Raw genomic sequence first — 13,705 nt, 5'->3', positions numbered from 1 at the left:
AACCTAGTCCACAACCATCAACCTTTTGTTTTTTTTTTCCAGCAGTGACTAGGAAATGTTTTACAGAAACGGTCAACAAATACTTCTTTCTGTTATCAATCAGATTTAAACACTGACGGTGTGTTCCATTCATCAGATCTGCCTTCCCTTTTTCCAGCCTATGCGTTCGGTGTGTGTGTTTTTCAGAAAGAGGCATGGGCTGCGTTCTGAAACTTGATGAGTTTTGCCATTTGGGCTGTATTACTTTGCAAGCTGAGAGGACAGGCTGGGTGTAGCATCTGCGCCACTGATAGTGTGACTTGATTCTGTTTTCCTGAATTCCTGAAATAGGCACTGATTTGATTCTCTTTCTTAAGTTACGGTCCAGAGCAAACTGCATCAAAGCGCGTCAGATCTTTGTTTGAGCTGAGGTTTGTTTCGTCGGGTTTTGTTCCCAAGCGGCACGGGTGGCGGGGGGATCCCTCGCACTGACCCGCTGGTTGCTTGCTATAACTTTGGCAGGACTCAAGTGCTGTCAGATGGTATCTGGATCTTTTTTTAACGCAAGAGTTGCTCTGTTTTGTTGTCTGCAACTCAGCTGAAGAGCAGACAAAAGCTTGAACAACCCGCGGTGGAGATTCCGGCTCGAATGCCCCGAGCGTTTGTCCGCTGCGGAGGTGGCTCGGGACATCGCTTCCCATAGCAAAGGGCTATTCTGGCAGAGGAGATGGCTCTGCTCCCTGATATCAAAGCTAATTATTAAAATTGTGGTGTACTTTGATCTGAGATCTCATTAGTTTACCTTTGTGGCAGAATTATCTAAACTGAGATTGACATAGCTGAAGTCCGTATACATAAACCGTTTTGGCAGGCATGCCTTAATCGGGAGATTATTCAGTTGAACAGGAGCAAGCTATGGCAAAAGCACACTCAGCTGCAAGCCGGGTGGACCGCGACTCATTACGCTTTTTTATTTTGAAACCTTGCCTGGGGTTACTAGAGGCTCTTGCGAGGTGGAAGATTCCATGTTGGCTCCCGTCCTAAAATCGCAATCGAAGCCGATTCCTGCAACAAGGATGAGTAATGAAGGTGAATTACCTCGGCGGGTTGTTAGAGCGAAAAAGGCTTTGAAAACACTTTAATCCGAGGAAAGGGGTTTTATTCTCTGCATGTTTTTTATCAGACCCCAAAGGTGCAGAAACACAGCAGTTTTCACGCCTGAGGAGGTCAAGTAAAATGGAAAACTTGCCTTGCTGGGGCCGGGCAGCCGGCGACGTCCTTCCTGCTCCCAGCATGTGCCCAGCCTCGTCCCTCCTTCCCGCGGCCCCGGCGGCGGCACTCGCTCATCTCGAGCAGCGACCCGAGCGCCGGGGGGAGCCGGGGGGAGCTGGGGCCGCAGGTTCCCCATGGCTAACGCGCAGCGAGTGGGGCCCTTGGGAAGGCGGCTGCGTTTCTGGGGCTTCAGCATCTCCTAGAGGGTGGAAGGAGACCCACGGCCTTCCCGGCGTCTCGCCTGGTTTCGCTCGCCCGTAGGAGGTGATCACTCCTCTTTCCCTTTTTTCCTGGCTCTATAGCAGCAGTCTGAGCAGCTGGAGACGGGCAGAAGCACAAGTGTGGGAAAACTAGACCAAATTGCGCCGAAACCTGTGTGTTTTCGGACACATGCAGTTCCTAAGCAACTGGTTGAGTTGCTCAGTAATGGATTTTTTTCCGAATGCCCTTGAATGCCGTGTTGCCTTCTGGTCTCAGTCTTTTCCGCTTCTCTTGCAGTGGAACCTGGTGTGCGAGGACGACTGGAAGGTGCCGCTCACCACCTCCTTGTTTTTCGTGGGGGTGCTCATGGGCTCCTTCGTATCAGGGCAGCTCTCCGACAGGTAAAGCCGCTGCTTCTGGACTTGCTTTTAGGGAGACCAGAGTTAAGCCTCTCTGCTAACCCCTCACTGACGCGTATGCACAGAAAAAGGTCAGAGCTGGTGAAGTTTTTAAGAGGCATAAGGGAGTTCAGTGTCCAGTTCTTGCTTTCAGTCAAAACTAGATAACTGTGTTTCTTTGACAATCCCAACCCAGTTCTGCCACACACGTAGAATTACAGCCACTTACACACGTCAGAGTAAAAGGGACTGACCTCTGCAATGGGTGTTTGCCTCTGCTTTGTAGTTTGATGTGGGCGCGTTCACAAAAAAGTTTGTTTCTTTAGCCGTCCTTTCTAATAAAGATGTTATTCCTCATAACATGTTAATTGAAAATTCATTCTAGGAGCTGTAAGACAGGAAAAAAAACTTTTCCCTTAATTGGAAGGAAGCTCTGCATGGAAAAGATGGTTTGATGAAGATAAACTACACATATCCAGTAATAAGAAAAAAAGATGATGATCTGTAAAAGGATGGCAATAAAGTGATGCTAACAGATGTAAAATATCAAGAAAATATTACAGACGTTTAATTATCTCAGCAGCGTTTAAGCTCTGGCCTTACGAGTGCCAAATGCAGCATATAAATTCCCCTTCTGAGTCTCCACGTCCCTATTAGCCTCTTTCTCCAAGTTGTTGCAGTGGGTCCCAAATACAGCCTTGATCGCTGCCTTTCAGCAAGGACCTCCTAAGAGTTACGTAGGAATCAGCTTCCTGAGATGTTCAGCATAGGGTTTTGGAAACCTGATGTGAGCTTTAATCTTAAAGCCTCGAGTATTAAATTCCATGTGATCTGAATTTAATCCGTTGCCTTCTGACCCCGGTGCGAAAGTCCGTCAGTGTTACTGTTTGAAAGGGAGACGAGATAATCACTAAATCTCTCTGGTGCCATTTGCCTTCCGGGAACATCTGAGAAAATGCCTGGTGCACGCATACTTCAGCTGTCGGGCAGGTTCACTTGTCCTGCTGCCACCGGGCCACTAATATGACTTTTTAGTACTGGTTATGAGCTGCAGTTTTTTGGAAACGTTCTGGCAGTAAAGGGTCTGTTTGAAGCCCGTAACGGAACGGTTTCCCCGATGCTGCTGCAGGAGCCTAGATAAATCCAGTACAGACAAGTGGAGAAGGAGACATTTATGGCGACTCACAGGAGAAAGATTGAAACCAGTTGAAAAAGCTGTTTAACTCTGAAAAACTGTACTTTTTCATAATGTATAGATGCTGGCATCTATACATTGCCATAATTTCCTAACTTTTGGCTGCGTGTCTTGCAGGCTTCCTGTTTCTCTCACTTATATGCAGTTGTCTAGTCTCCCTGGTCCCTGTCTAGTGGCTCCCTGAAGTTTCCACTCTTAATTTCTTAGCTTGGCTTATTTCCCAGGTCCTGGGAATCTTGTCTTTTTTAATACTTATGAAAATGATGTGCCACCAAACTCAAAGCTGTGCTAAGCTGTGAAGCTTAGGACTGGATATTTGTGCTCCATCTCTCTTCTTCTATGGCCCAGCTCCATACATGAATGATCTCTTAATAATATTCTCCTTTGTCTTTTGCAAAAGGTTTGGCAGGAAGAGTATCCTCTTCTCCACTATGGCTGTGCAGACCGGCTTCAGTTTCCTGCAGATCTTCTCCACCAGCTGGGAGATGTTCACAGTGCTGTTTCTCATAGTGGGGATGGGACAGATCTCGAACTACGTGGTGGCCTTCATACTGGGTATGACTATGTCTACATTATATCGAATGTTTGCTTGATGTAGTGCTTTTTTTTTTCCTTCCTCTTCTTCTGAACCTGCATCATTTAATAAGAGACACTAGTAAATCGTCACCAGTACAATTCCTAATTTAGGCCAGCAATATGTTTTTTTTCTTGGATACTGTAAAGAATCTCTCTGAATAGGTATAGCCTATGCATTATACAGGTTTAGAAAAAAAGATGAGTGCAGGAAACATCTAAATAAACATTTATTTCCCTTCTCTTTAGAGAACTTTTGAAAAAGTTTAGGGGAGTGTTCAGGGTTTGTTATCTGAAGAAACAGGTCTGAGATAAAAAAGGCGTTTCAGTTTCCTCCTCACCTCACCACCCTTTGGTAGAGGGTTTTTTAAATACTTAATGTCAAGCAGCAAACATCTTGAACCAAATTTTCTGCTGTAAATTCCCTGCTTTAAATGAAGGATGAACCTTGCTGAACTACCAACTTCCATTAAATACCTTATTTCAGTAATTAATGTGTAACAAACTGAAACTTTCATTGATGCAAAACAGTAGTAAATGAAATAATGAAAAATTGTAAAACAATGATGAAACCTTATTAAATGGCTTTCCAAGGCGTTAAGTTACTGAATACGGAAAGAGAAAAACCTGTTCTTGGCTACAATTTCACATGTAGCGGGCTAGGTTAATCCTTGCTTCTAATGTCACGGAACATAGTCTGCACCAGGGATGAATTCATTTAGAATTTTGGGAAATAATATTCTGTGAGGTTTCTTTCCCCATGTACTCATTTTAGAAAGCTTAAACTTTAAAACTAAATGCACAAAAGATGATAGTTCTGAGAATTTGTCTCTTAGTATGCTCGTAATAATAGGTTAACAAAATTGGAATGAAATTAAGGTAAATAATCTTGCTTAGTTACATTTTTGTGAATTATTTTATTATTTGACTTTGGATAGGCGGAGTATATTTTGCTCTAATTTTCTTTTCATTGCAATAACTGGATTCTTGAGTGAGGTCATTCCAAGCACATATTGCATTCATCACTGATATCAATGTAAGGAAATGGTAACTAGTTAAAATGTGCAGTGTACTTTGGTTTATTGTCTTCTTTGCCATGAAGGAGAAAGTATTTAACTGTATTGTGGGCATTTTGCCTGTCATGTTTTGTTTTTCAAGAGGACATGTTTCTAAAAATAAGTGTATATCCCCTGAAAATGGTTTGGAACTGAAAAGGAAAATAGAATACAGAATAAACTAGGGTATTTACACAGATTATATCTTCTCTATATTACATTTAGCAAAAAGTTTGATTCGTGGGTGAGGATGATAGTCCTTCCTATAAATAATCCACATATGCTCAGACAGGCTAACATTTTTCTTTCAATACACAGGTATTTGCAAGAGCTGTCTTGAAAGTATACGTGCATATTCGCTTTTAAAGCACTGGTGTCAGAATTGCAATTTGTAGGTCACGTCACAAGCTAGTTGAAACTAAACCCAAAATGCTGGCAGTTAATCCTGTGATCCTCTGTCCCCGTGAGGCATTAACAGGGGGGGAAACGAGCAGAACAGCGTGATCCGGGATCGGCGCTAGGTGCAGTGGATGGGCACTGCCCCCCAGACCCCGCGTGCCACCGGCTGCAGTGGCGGCGGGGCAGCGGGTGGTTGGGCCGTCGGCGGAGGCGTCCCTTGCCCTTGCCCCGCTCCGGCCCCGTCCGATAATTCGCCGTCTCTTTCGTGCAGAATTGCAGAAGCTGGAGGGACTGCACGGGCCCGGGGCAGGCTTTGGGTCCGTTTGTTTAATTTACGTGGGTGCTGCTTGCTGACACCTTATCTCTTATATTGTCTCTTCTGACCTCCTGTAGGCTTGTTCCAGAAACGGTGATTCTCTGGGTGAACAAAGAGGTAGCTGACTTTGGTGCTTGATGGTTTTGATGGGTTTTTTTGCCCCTGTGAGCACTGAGGCTATTACTAAGGATAGGATTAACTCAAAGTCATTGATAAGTTAGCGTTCTAGTTTAAGTTAGTCATCAGCCATCTGTCATTGAGAAGGAGAGAGAGGCAGCTCTGGAGGATGATTCTTCCCACCCTAAAACGTGTAGATATGAGCCTTTGGCGTGCTCCGACTAGTGCCTGGCTCTGCACGCCTTCGCTGGCCTCTGAACTGCACCTGTGGCAAGGTACGCGCCGGAGCTTCCAGCAAGCAGCACGTGACAAAGATGCTGAATATGAAAATACACCCATACAAAGAAAAATAACATGCTTTCCCGTGCGTAACTAGGACACCGCTACAGCTCACTCATCCAAACAAGCTGTTTGCACGTTTTGCCATATTGCTGTCCACATTCATGAGAATAGTTTCCTTTCTAAGCTGCCTGGGAGCATCTGTAGAGATTTTCTTCAGCTGCTTCCTTTGAAAGTTCTCTCTACGCATTTCTCCTTGCCTTTAGGCCTTGGTTGTTTTCTGTGCTCAAAACTTGTGTGTTCAAGTTCTGAGATTGTAAAACAACAGTTGAATTTGTGAAGGCATGCTGATATTGTCCCAAAATTGTTATTTTCTGGTCAGAGGAAGGAGGGAAGAGGAGAGGAAGGAGGGAGGGTAGAGAACTGTAATTGAAAGATGCATATGAGATGCAATCTCATGTTGGCTTTGAATTGCCACAAATCCTACACTTGAGCATCATGTCTGATATGTATAAATCAGTGTGTTAAGTATCATACCTCTCCTAAGAGCCCCTTTCCACAAAAGCAACCAGCAGAAGACGACAGTTTAATTTATTCCCCCTTACACTGTCTATCCCTGAGAGTTCTTATTTTCAGTTTTCTTTTTATGAATTTGTTCAGTTACTCGGAGTCTTTAAACCAAAAATGCGTGTAGCTATTAAATAGAATTTTTTGGACCTTGGACTTTTTTTTTCATTTTCTATGCAATAGTAAATATTGGGGGTTTTAACATATTACATAACTAAAACATGCTCTCCAGACTTCCTGAGACCCTCCTGTTTGTTCAGTGTAATTTGCTTTTTAATTGAATCCAAACTGTATGAGTTACGGCACTTGTAGTGCTCGTAATGGATAGGAAATTTCCACAGACCTTTGGCTGAGCTCACAGTGAGAAATGAGGTAGAACTGGGGGTGTGCCTGGATTTCCTTAAGCAGAGGCTGGGCTTTTTAGCGGGAAGGAAATTAGGTGCTTTTGAAGGCTTAGCATGGTCTCAACTTGTGAGCACTGGATCTTACCTTGGCACTAGGCTGCGTACGACGCAGCTGTAGTCTGCTTTCATTTAGAGATGCCTGGTTACTTGAACGGCAGCTTTATTAGAAGATGGGATCTTCACTCCTTACGTCCTTCAACCCGTGATCTGCCGCTCCGATATTACAGCCTTCTGTTGCAAAATATAAACTGTGAAATTTGTTCCCGCTTGGCTGCAAATTCACATTCTTTCATCCAGAAGAGGCTGTGTCCGTCTGCCATCCCCAGAGCTGTTCCTTATCGGAAGCATTCTTCAGTGAATCGCAGGTTAAATCCCGGGCTGGCTGCGTAGGGGAGCAGGTCGTTTCCTGGCTGAGCAGGTCGCCAAGGCTCCGGGAAGTCGGCCAGTCCTTAGCACATGCCCCGGCTTGTCTGTCTCGGATCATGGTGAATGAAAACAAACGGGAGCTGCTCCTTCATCTAAACCGCACGGATGCTCCCGGCTTCTTTTCTGTCCTCGGTGGCTCTGTTTTGGGTTATTGCTGGGGCTCTGGGCGCGTCGCTGCGGCGCAGCAGGGCAGCGCAAGGCTTCTGTGCCTCCCCACGCGAGCGTTTATAAGGCAGAAGCAGATGTGCCAGGTAGGAAGAAGGACGGCGGAAGGGTGACTCCACCGTGCCGTGCGCCGGGGCAGCGTCCCAGAACGTGCTGCTCTCCTTCTTCTGGGGGCCTGGAGCACGGCGAGGGCAGTCAAAGCGAGCAGCGAATAGTTTCTCTGGCAGTGGGATCGCAGGGCTGCCGGCTCCCAGCAGCGGGGAGAAGCCCGTGCCGAAGGGAGCGCTCGCTCGGACAACCCGTAGGCGCTGCACGGGAGCCGCCTGGGATATCGCGCGCCCCGGGGCGGCTCTGATTGATTGATTGGTGCTGGGGCTCTACCAGGACCAGGGCGAAAGCAGGCAAGCGGCAAAGTCGTCGTTGTTCTGAACCTAGGTAGCCGCCCGGCCGGGGAGTTAGGGTCTGCGTGAATTGTGCTCGCACAGAGGGTAGCAACAGACCTTGCTGGTAGAAAAATCCGGATATGTCAAAAATCAGGCAGACCTGTCAAGGGCTCGAGTTCATAGAACAGCACGGAGCAACCCAGCGGAAGATCCCTATCAATTTGGGCAAGTGCACGGCGTTCAGGACAACGTGTGCTACGTTACCGGTGCAATCGAGGGATCGCAAGCGAAGGAGACAGTCGTGCCGTGCCGCAGGAGTGAAGCGATTGAAGCAAACCCTTGCGGGCGAGGGGAGGCAGGAGCCTGCAAGTGGTCTCTGGTGCTGCAGCTCAGCCAGCAGCTCGTGAGGCTGTGGGGAATCTCAGCTACGTCTAATACCAGCTACTTGTACCTGCTCGCAGATTTATTATTTCTAATTAGATGCAGCTTGCCAGGGGAAGGAGTTAAAAAATCATCAGACTGGAGAACGTAAAGAATCTGTCTCCCTGTACGGGGAAAGGCAGCACAGCAAATCTGACATTGGATTGTTTCAGAGAAAATCCTGATATAGATATATTTTTCTGTGAAGAGGCATATTCTCTTCAGGAACATGCGTTCAGTGTGATTTGCTTCCTTTTAATGGCTTAGAACGGAAAAAAGGTTGGGAAGCAGCATAGCAGGAATGATCTAGGCAGAAGCATAAAGGATGCCAGACAAGGCCAAGTTAAAAACCTGAACATATTCACACTGAGATATCTAGAAAAAAAAAACTTTAAAAAAGCTAAGGGCCAAGATTTTTCACATATAGGCACTAGAAGATTTGGTCGCAGGCATGTGTTTAATCTGCCCAACAATAAGCAATACAGGCAGACAATACAACTTTTATCAGTTCACTCAAGAGTTTGGCTGGGATTCATATACAATCGTAGAGCTCACTATTTTGGAAACCAGGCTAATGAAGATAGTTTAAATATCCCCTGCTCAGTCTTTCCCACGAGGAGAGGCCATCCAGAGCTATTTGGTTCAGCGGGAACCTATGGGACTTGCCGCTGCAGGAGAGTTTTGCAGTAGCAAACATAGGAACATTCACAGTTTAAACAAACGTTCAAGTGCTGCCCAGCGGCTGAGCTGTTCTGACTGTCCAGGTGCATGCTCCTAGGCTAACAGAGCAGGAAAAACATACGACATAAACTCTTTCACGGCAAGCTAACCTATATCAGGGGTTTGCAGCAGACTGCAAATACGCGCTAGCAAAGCAGGTTTGGTCCCCGTCCCCGCCGTACTGCTGCAGAGAACGAGGCTGCCTATCGCAGAGGCTTTACGCCTTTGCCGAAGCGTCTGACTTTGGCCACTGCTGGAAGTGGGACACAGAGCTCCACGGGCCAGTTCTTTAATCTCAAGATACGTGGAGCAAACCACAGAAGAGCTTGTATTTCGTGATGCATTTCCACATGGTAGCTTTTATTTTCTGTTCCAAACTTATTTAAACTCCTGGGAGATGTGAACAAACAAGATTTCATTAAAAGGACACTGTCAACTGTTTCGTTTTTAATTTGTCAGCCTTTGCAACAGAGAAGAATTCAGTTCACCACGAGTCTCCTAATCCCGTGTTAGATCTGTGAGCAAATGTTGATGGCAATAATGTAGAAACTGAGTAGATGTTGCTATTAGAACTATGTTTAGTGTTGAAAACAGTTTTGTATCAGACCCTGCGGGACTACTGGGGTCACTGGAAAAGACCAGGTGGTGGCTGGTCTTCGAATTGATTCAGTGGCACAGCTGCCTCCAAGGACAGTGTACAACAAAAATCTGGAGGGATCTCCCACCAGATTAGTATCACCTTAAAGATGATCTGTTACTCCTTGAGTGTGTTTTGGACTATAATTTGCCTATAATTTGAACTTGTAACTCCTTGACAGTGTCCCTTTAAGTATTATAAGAGAAACTGCTCTTTTCTAAGATTGTTTTAGCATATTTTTTTGTAAATGCAGTAAACTATTTAGTCATGATTAAAAAGAAAGAGTTAAAATGCTAATCCAAACTCCCTTGTTTTGAACAGGAACAGAAATTCTTGGCAAATCAGTTCGTATTATATTCTCTACATTAGGAGTTTGCATATTTTTTGCAATTGGCTACATGTTGCTGCCACTATTTGCTTACTTCATCAGAGACTGGCGGATGCTGCTACTGGCTCTTACTGTCCCGGGGGTGTTCTGCATTCCACTGTGGTGGTGAGTGTAACCATGCCGCAAGGTGCTCAGCTGCAGAAAGTCCCATCTGCAGCTGATTTCCCAGTTTGAATTGCTGTGTAACCGGAGGGTTATCACTTCAACGTGCTGTGGGGTGTTTTTTTTCTTTTTTTTCTTTTCCCTCCTCTTCAGTTTTTGGCATCGTGTTTGCCATGTGAGCAGACCTTGCTTTGAAGCGGAAGGAGTTTTCTCGTTTTTTCTTTTTGCCAGTTTTAAGTCAAGCCAACTGTCTGCTGAACCTCTCCGGCCATGTGCTTGAATCCACTTTTTACCAGCTTTCCAGTGCAGCTTGAGAATTTTGTATTTAATTCCTAACTTTGAACACTATCGATCACCTTTTTGTTTGCCCCTATACTATTGCTGGATGAGTTGTACTGTACTTCATTTTAACTTTTTTGCTTCCTTTTATCTTTAAGCCGTTTTTTCTTGTGGATTCAAATGTTGATTGGTACTCAAGTCTCACTGAAACGCTGTACAAGTTTTGTGTTATGTTACACACTTTTAACATGGGATAGGCGAGGGATGTTTTATATTAGACATTGAATATATTCCCATACAACCTTCTGGAGTGAGGTCCAGGGCAGTTTACACTTTATGTCTTAAAAATTCTCTGCTTGGTTAGTAATACCCTACCCCTGGAGGAGGAACTTTCTGACTTACGAAAACTTCATGATTTTTTTTCTTTCAATTTGCTTGTAACCTTATTGCCTTTGGCATTATCAGAATGATTCAGAGCCCCCAAATTGTGTGGCTGGGAAACACTCACTAGTAGGAACATCAGCATCCCGGAGATGTGTTTACCCAGCAGACTCACCTGAAAGCAGAATGTTACTTTAGCTCCCAGATGCAGCAGTTTTTTCCAGGTGGGGAAGCACAAGAGATGTACTTTCAAGTTCTTGTCCAATTTCAGGGTGGATAGAGTAAAATGTTCATTCCTCTAAGGCAGTCCCTGGGAAGAAAAAAAAAACACAAATTCTTTTAAATTAAAGAAAACCCCTAACTTTGGATTAATTCAGTAAACTGTAATGCACATTTCACAGTTTTGAAAGCTTATCTGACTTGCTTGTAGATGGTGCCTGATCCAAATACTATGCAACTCCTCCCTGAATGGCTCTGCTGATTCTTTTATAGTATTTCTACACAGGCTGGGAAAACCTTTAGTATATTACTTTGAATATGAAGTCACAGAACATGAAGCACAACTAATTAATCATATGCATCTCTACTGATTCAGCCACTTCTTCATCCTATAAAGAGGAGATGTCAACTTCTCTGGCCTTTGACGGTTGGGAGCGCTGTCTTGGGACTGGCCCAGCTTCTTAGACATTGGAGATGCACGGGAACTTAGGGGCTTAGGCACATCTGTATTTTAAATCTAAAGTAGAAGAGAATTGTGGAAGCCGACCAGCACAGACTGCCACTTGCATTATCCTACATCAGTGCTGTTGGACTTTCCCCCTTTTTCTTCCTCGTTTTCCTTTTTCCTTCAACTCTTCCCCAACTACTACAAATATGCACCAGCTTCTCTTCTGCAAACCCTGGGTAGGTGGGCACATGGCCAAAGACAACAGATGGTGTGTGCACAGCCATGGGGAGGCTAGAAGGTATTGCTTGATTTCTGAAAGCCCAGGAAGGGGGAAAACTTGTGTGAAGACCTAGAAGCTTGTGTAGCATGAGCCTGAAGGTAAGTTCTCCCAAGCTGTGCTCACAGCCAGGTGAGCTGAGGGCAGGAGAAGATGGGTTTCAGCATGCACCTGGGGATTCCTTTCCCTATTTTACTAGGAATGTCAGCAGCCCAGGCAGCTTTGAAAGCAGAGGACAGAGCCTATGCTGAGTTAAAGCAGTGACAGGTACCTGGCAAAGGGCAAGCAGCTCCACCACAAGTGCCTGCTTAGCAGATCTTGTAATGAGGGTGCTGACAGACCATAAACAGGGGCCATAGATAGCTCAGGGGAACAAGCATTGCATGTAGCCTATGGCTTTATTTGCTTGTGTTGGCCAAGGATGCCAACAGCAGGCTTTGGCAGTGACAGCCTTGCCCAGCCTAGATATTCCCCTGTTTTTCTTTGCATGCAGTTCTCACCTGGAACTTGAGGAACGCAGTAATTCTGGCTAAGCTGAAGGTTGGCTGCTCCACGCCCTGCTCCTGTGAGCCACTCCGCACTGTCCTCTTGGATGCCAAGTCCATGTTTTCTTTTCATCTTTGCATTGCATTCATCCACCCCTGCCTTAATGCTCTGGTGGGAACGTGGGTGCACCCTCACTTGCCTGTGGTGGCTTTGCACTGTCAGGCTGCAAAAAGAGTTACGGAAAACTTACTGCTGTTCTCAGTTTGACAGAAGTGTTACAGAAGGGCAAATATCCTTGTCCTGGTGCTGCCCTAGTCATCTGTTATTTTTTGAAGGGATAGTTATTTAGGAACTGCAGAAGGAAAGGTGCGGTATCTTTCATGCTTCTAAATATAAACATAATTTACTCCAAAAGTTATGTGGAGTAGTTCCTTCTTTTCATGTTGGTCTTAACTGAGGAACTCCTTTCTTCCTGTTATTTTGAAACAGTTATATCTACAAGTAAGAAATTAATATGTTTATAACCATTAAGTGATTTAGATCTACTCTTCTATAGTCTAAAACATCTCCTGCAGATCTCAGTCTTATCAGATGTTTTGTTTTTTGTTTTTTTTTAAATCTTAAAGTCTTAAAACCAAACCTTTAAAATGGTTTTCAGCTCCAACTCTGCTATTATCTGATTTTAAAGATAGTCAGAAGAGTTCAGGACTTATTTTGGTATATTTAACTTGAAATGTGTTGAGGATCTCCAACACAGGTGTGTTTCACTCTGCACCAAACAGCTGCATTTTGTTAGGCAGCAGGGGTGGGGAGAAGCCGTCTTTGAATGCAAGCCTGCTAGGCTGCTGCTACCGAATAAGCACTATGAAGCCCATGAAGTTTGTCAGGGCTGCTGTCTTCTCTTCTTGCCTCCAAAGGCATGGCTTCAGAGCCCTGCCCTGAAATGTATTTGATGGGAATCTCCATGCTTTTTAAGAGCATAAAGCATGCACAAAATTACCATGCATGGCACCTTGTAGCCTGGGACTGATGTGATGGTACATGGGGATCCAGGTGCAAAACTGTGTTGAGACAGGTTGTTATTAGATGGAATTTAGGCATCTGGACCCACTACTTCCATGAAAATGTTACTTATACATCATCCTTCTCTGTTACTCTTCTATTCATTCCTATTCCAAAGACTCCGAAATGTTTCCAGTATTGTCTCTGCAGTCCTGTATCCATCAACCTACCCACAAAGAAAAGCAGTGCAGATAGTTTACCTCTTATAAACTCAGGCTAGTAGCAGTAGAGCAAGCTAATAGAAATCATCTGACCCTCAAAACCTTTGACATCACTTTGGGTCAGCCCTTTAGGGAATTCATTGGAAAAGGAATGTCTGACCTGCTTTTTTCCAAGGAGAGGAAAAATTACTGCTGACTGAAGAAAGCAAGGTAGCATCTGTTAAGATCGAAGGATTTAGTTAAGGAAAGGTGGGAATTTCTGTCCTGTGTTTGGTGTTAATTCACTCAGCATGTGCCTGGAACTGATTTGTAAATGTTATCTACTCTACTACTGCCCTTTACCTGAAAGAGCCTGCATCAGATTGGTGGTAAAATCGAGAGATTTGTGTATAAGCT

General features: G+C 44.8%; 1 protein-coding gene across 1 annotated transcript in view; it reads left to right on the top strand.

Moving 5' to 3' along the window:
* The window catches only part of SLC22A4 (solute carrier family 22 member 4), a 30,575-nt gene that overhangs the window by 7,758 nt on the left and 9,112 nt on the right, over positions 1–13,705 (top strand). Inside the window, exons 2-4 of the mRNA XM_067304720.1 lie at positions 1,750–1,853; positions 3,446–3,600; positions 9,828–9,999. Of these exons, the coding sequence (XP_067160821.1) occupies positions 1,750–1,853; positions 3,446–3,600; positions 9,828–9,999 (431 nt within the window). The remainder of the gene's footprint in view (positions 1–1,749; positions 1,854–3,445; positions 3,601–9,827; positions 10,000–13,705) is intronic.

The sequence above is a fragment of the Apteryx mantelli genome, chromosome 14, assembly GCF_036417845.1.
Source record: "Apteryx mantelli isolate bAptMan1 chromosome 14, bAptMan1.hap1, whole genome shotgun sequence".
Lineage (NCBI taxonomy): Eukaryota > Metazoa > Chordata > Aves > Apterygiformes > Apterygidae > Apteryx > Apteryx mantelli.
This window is presented reverse-complemented; position numbering and strand designations above follow the sequence as displayed.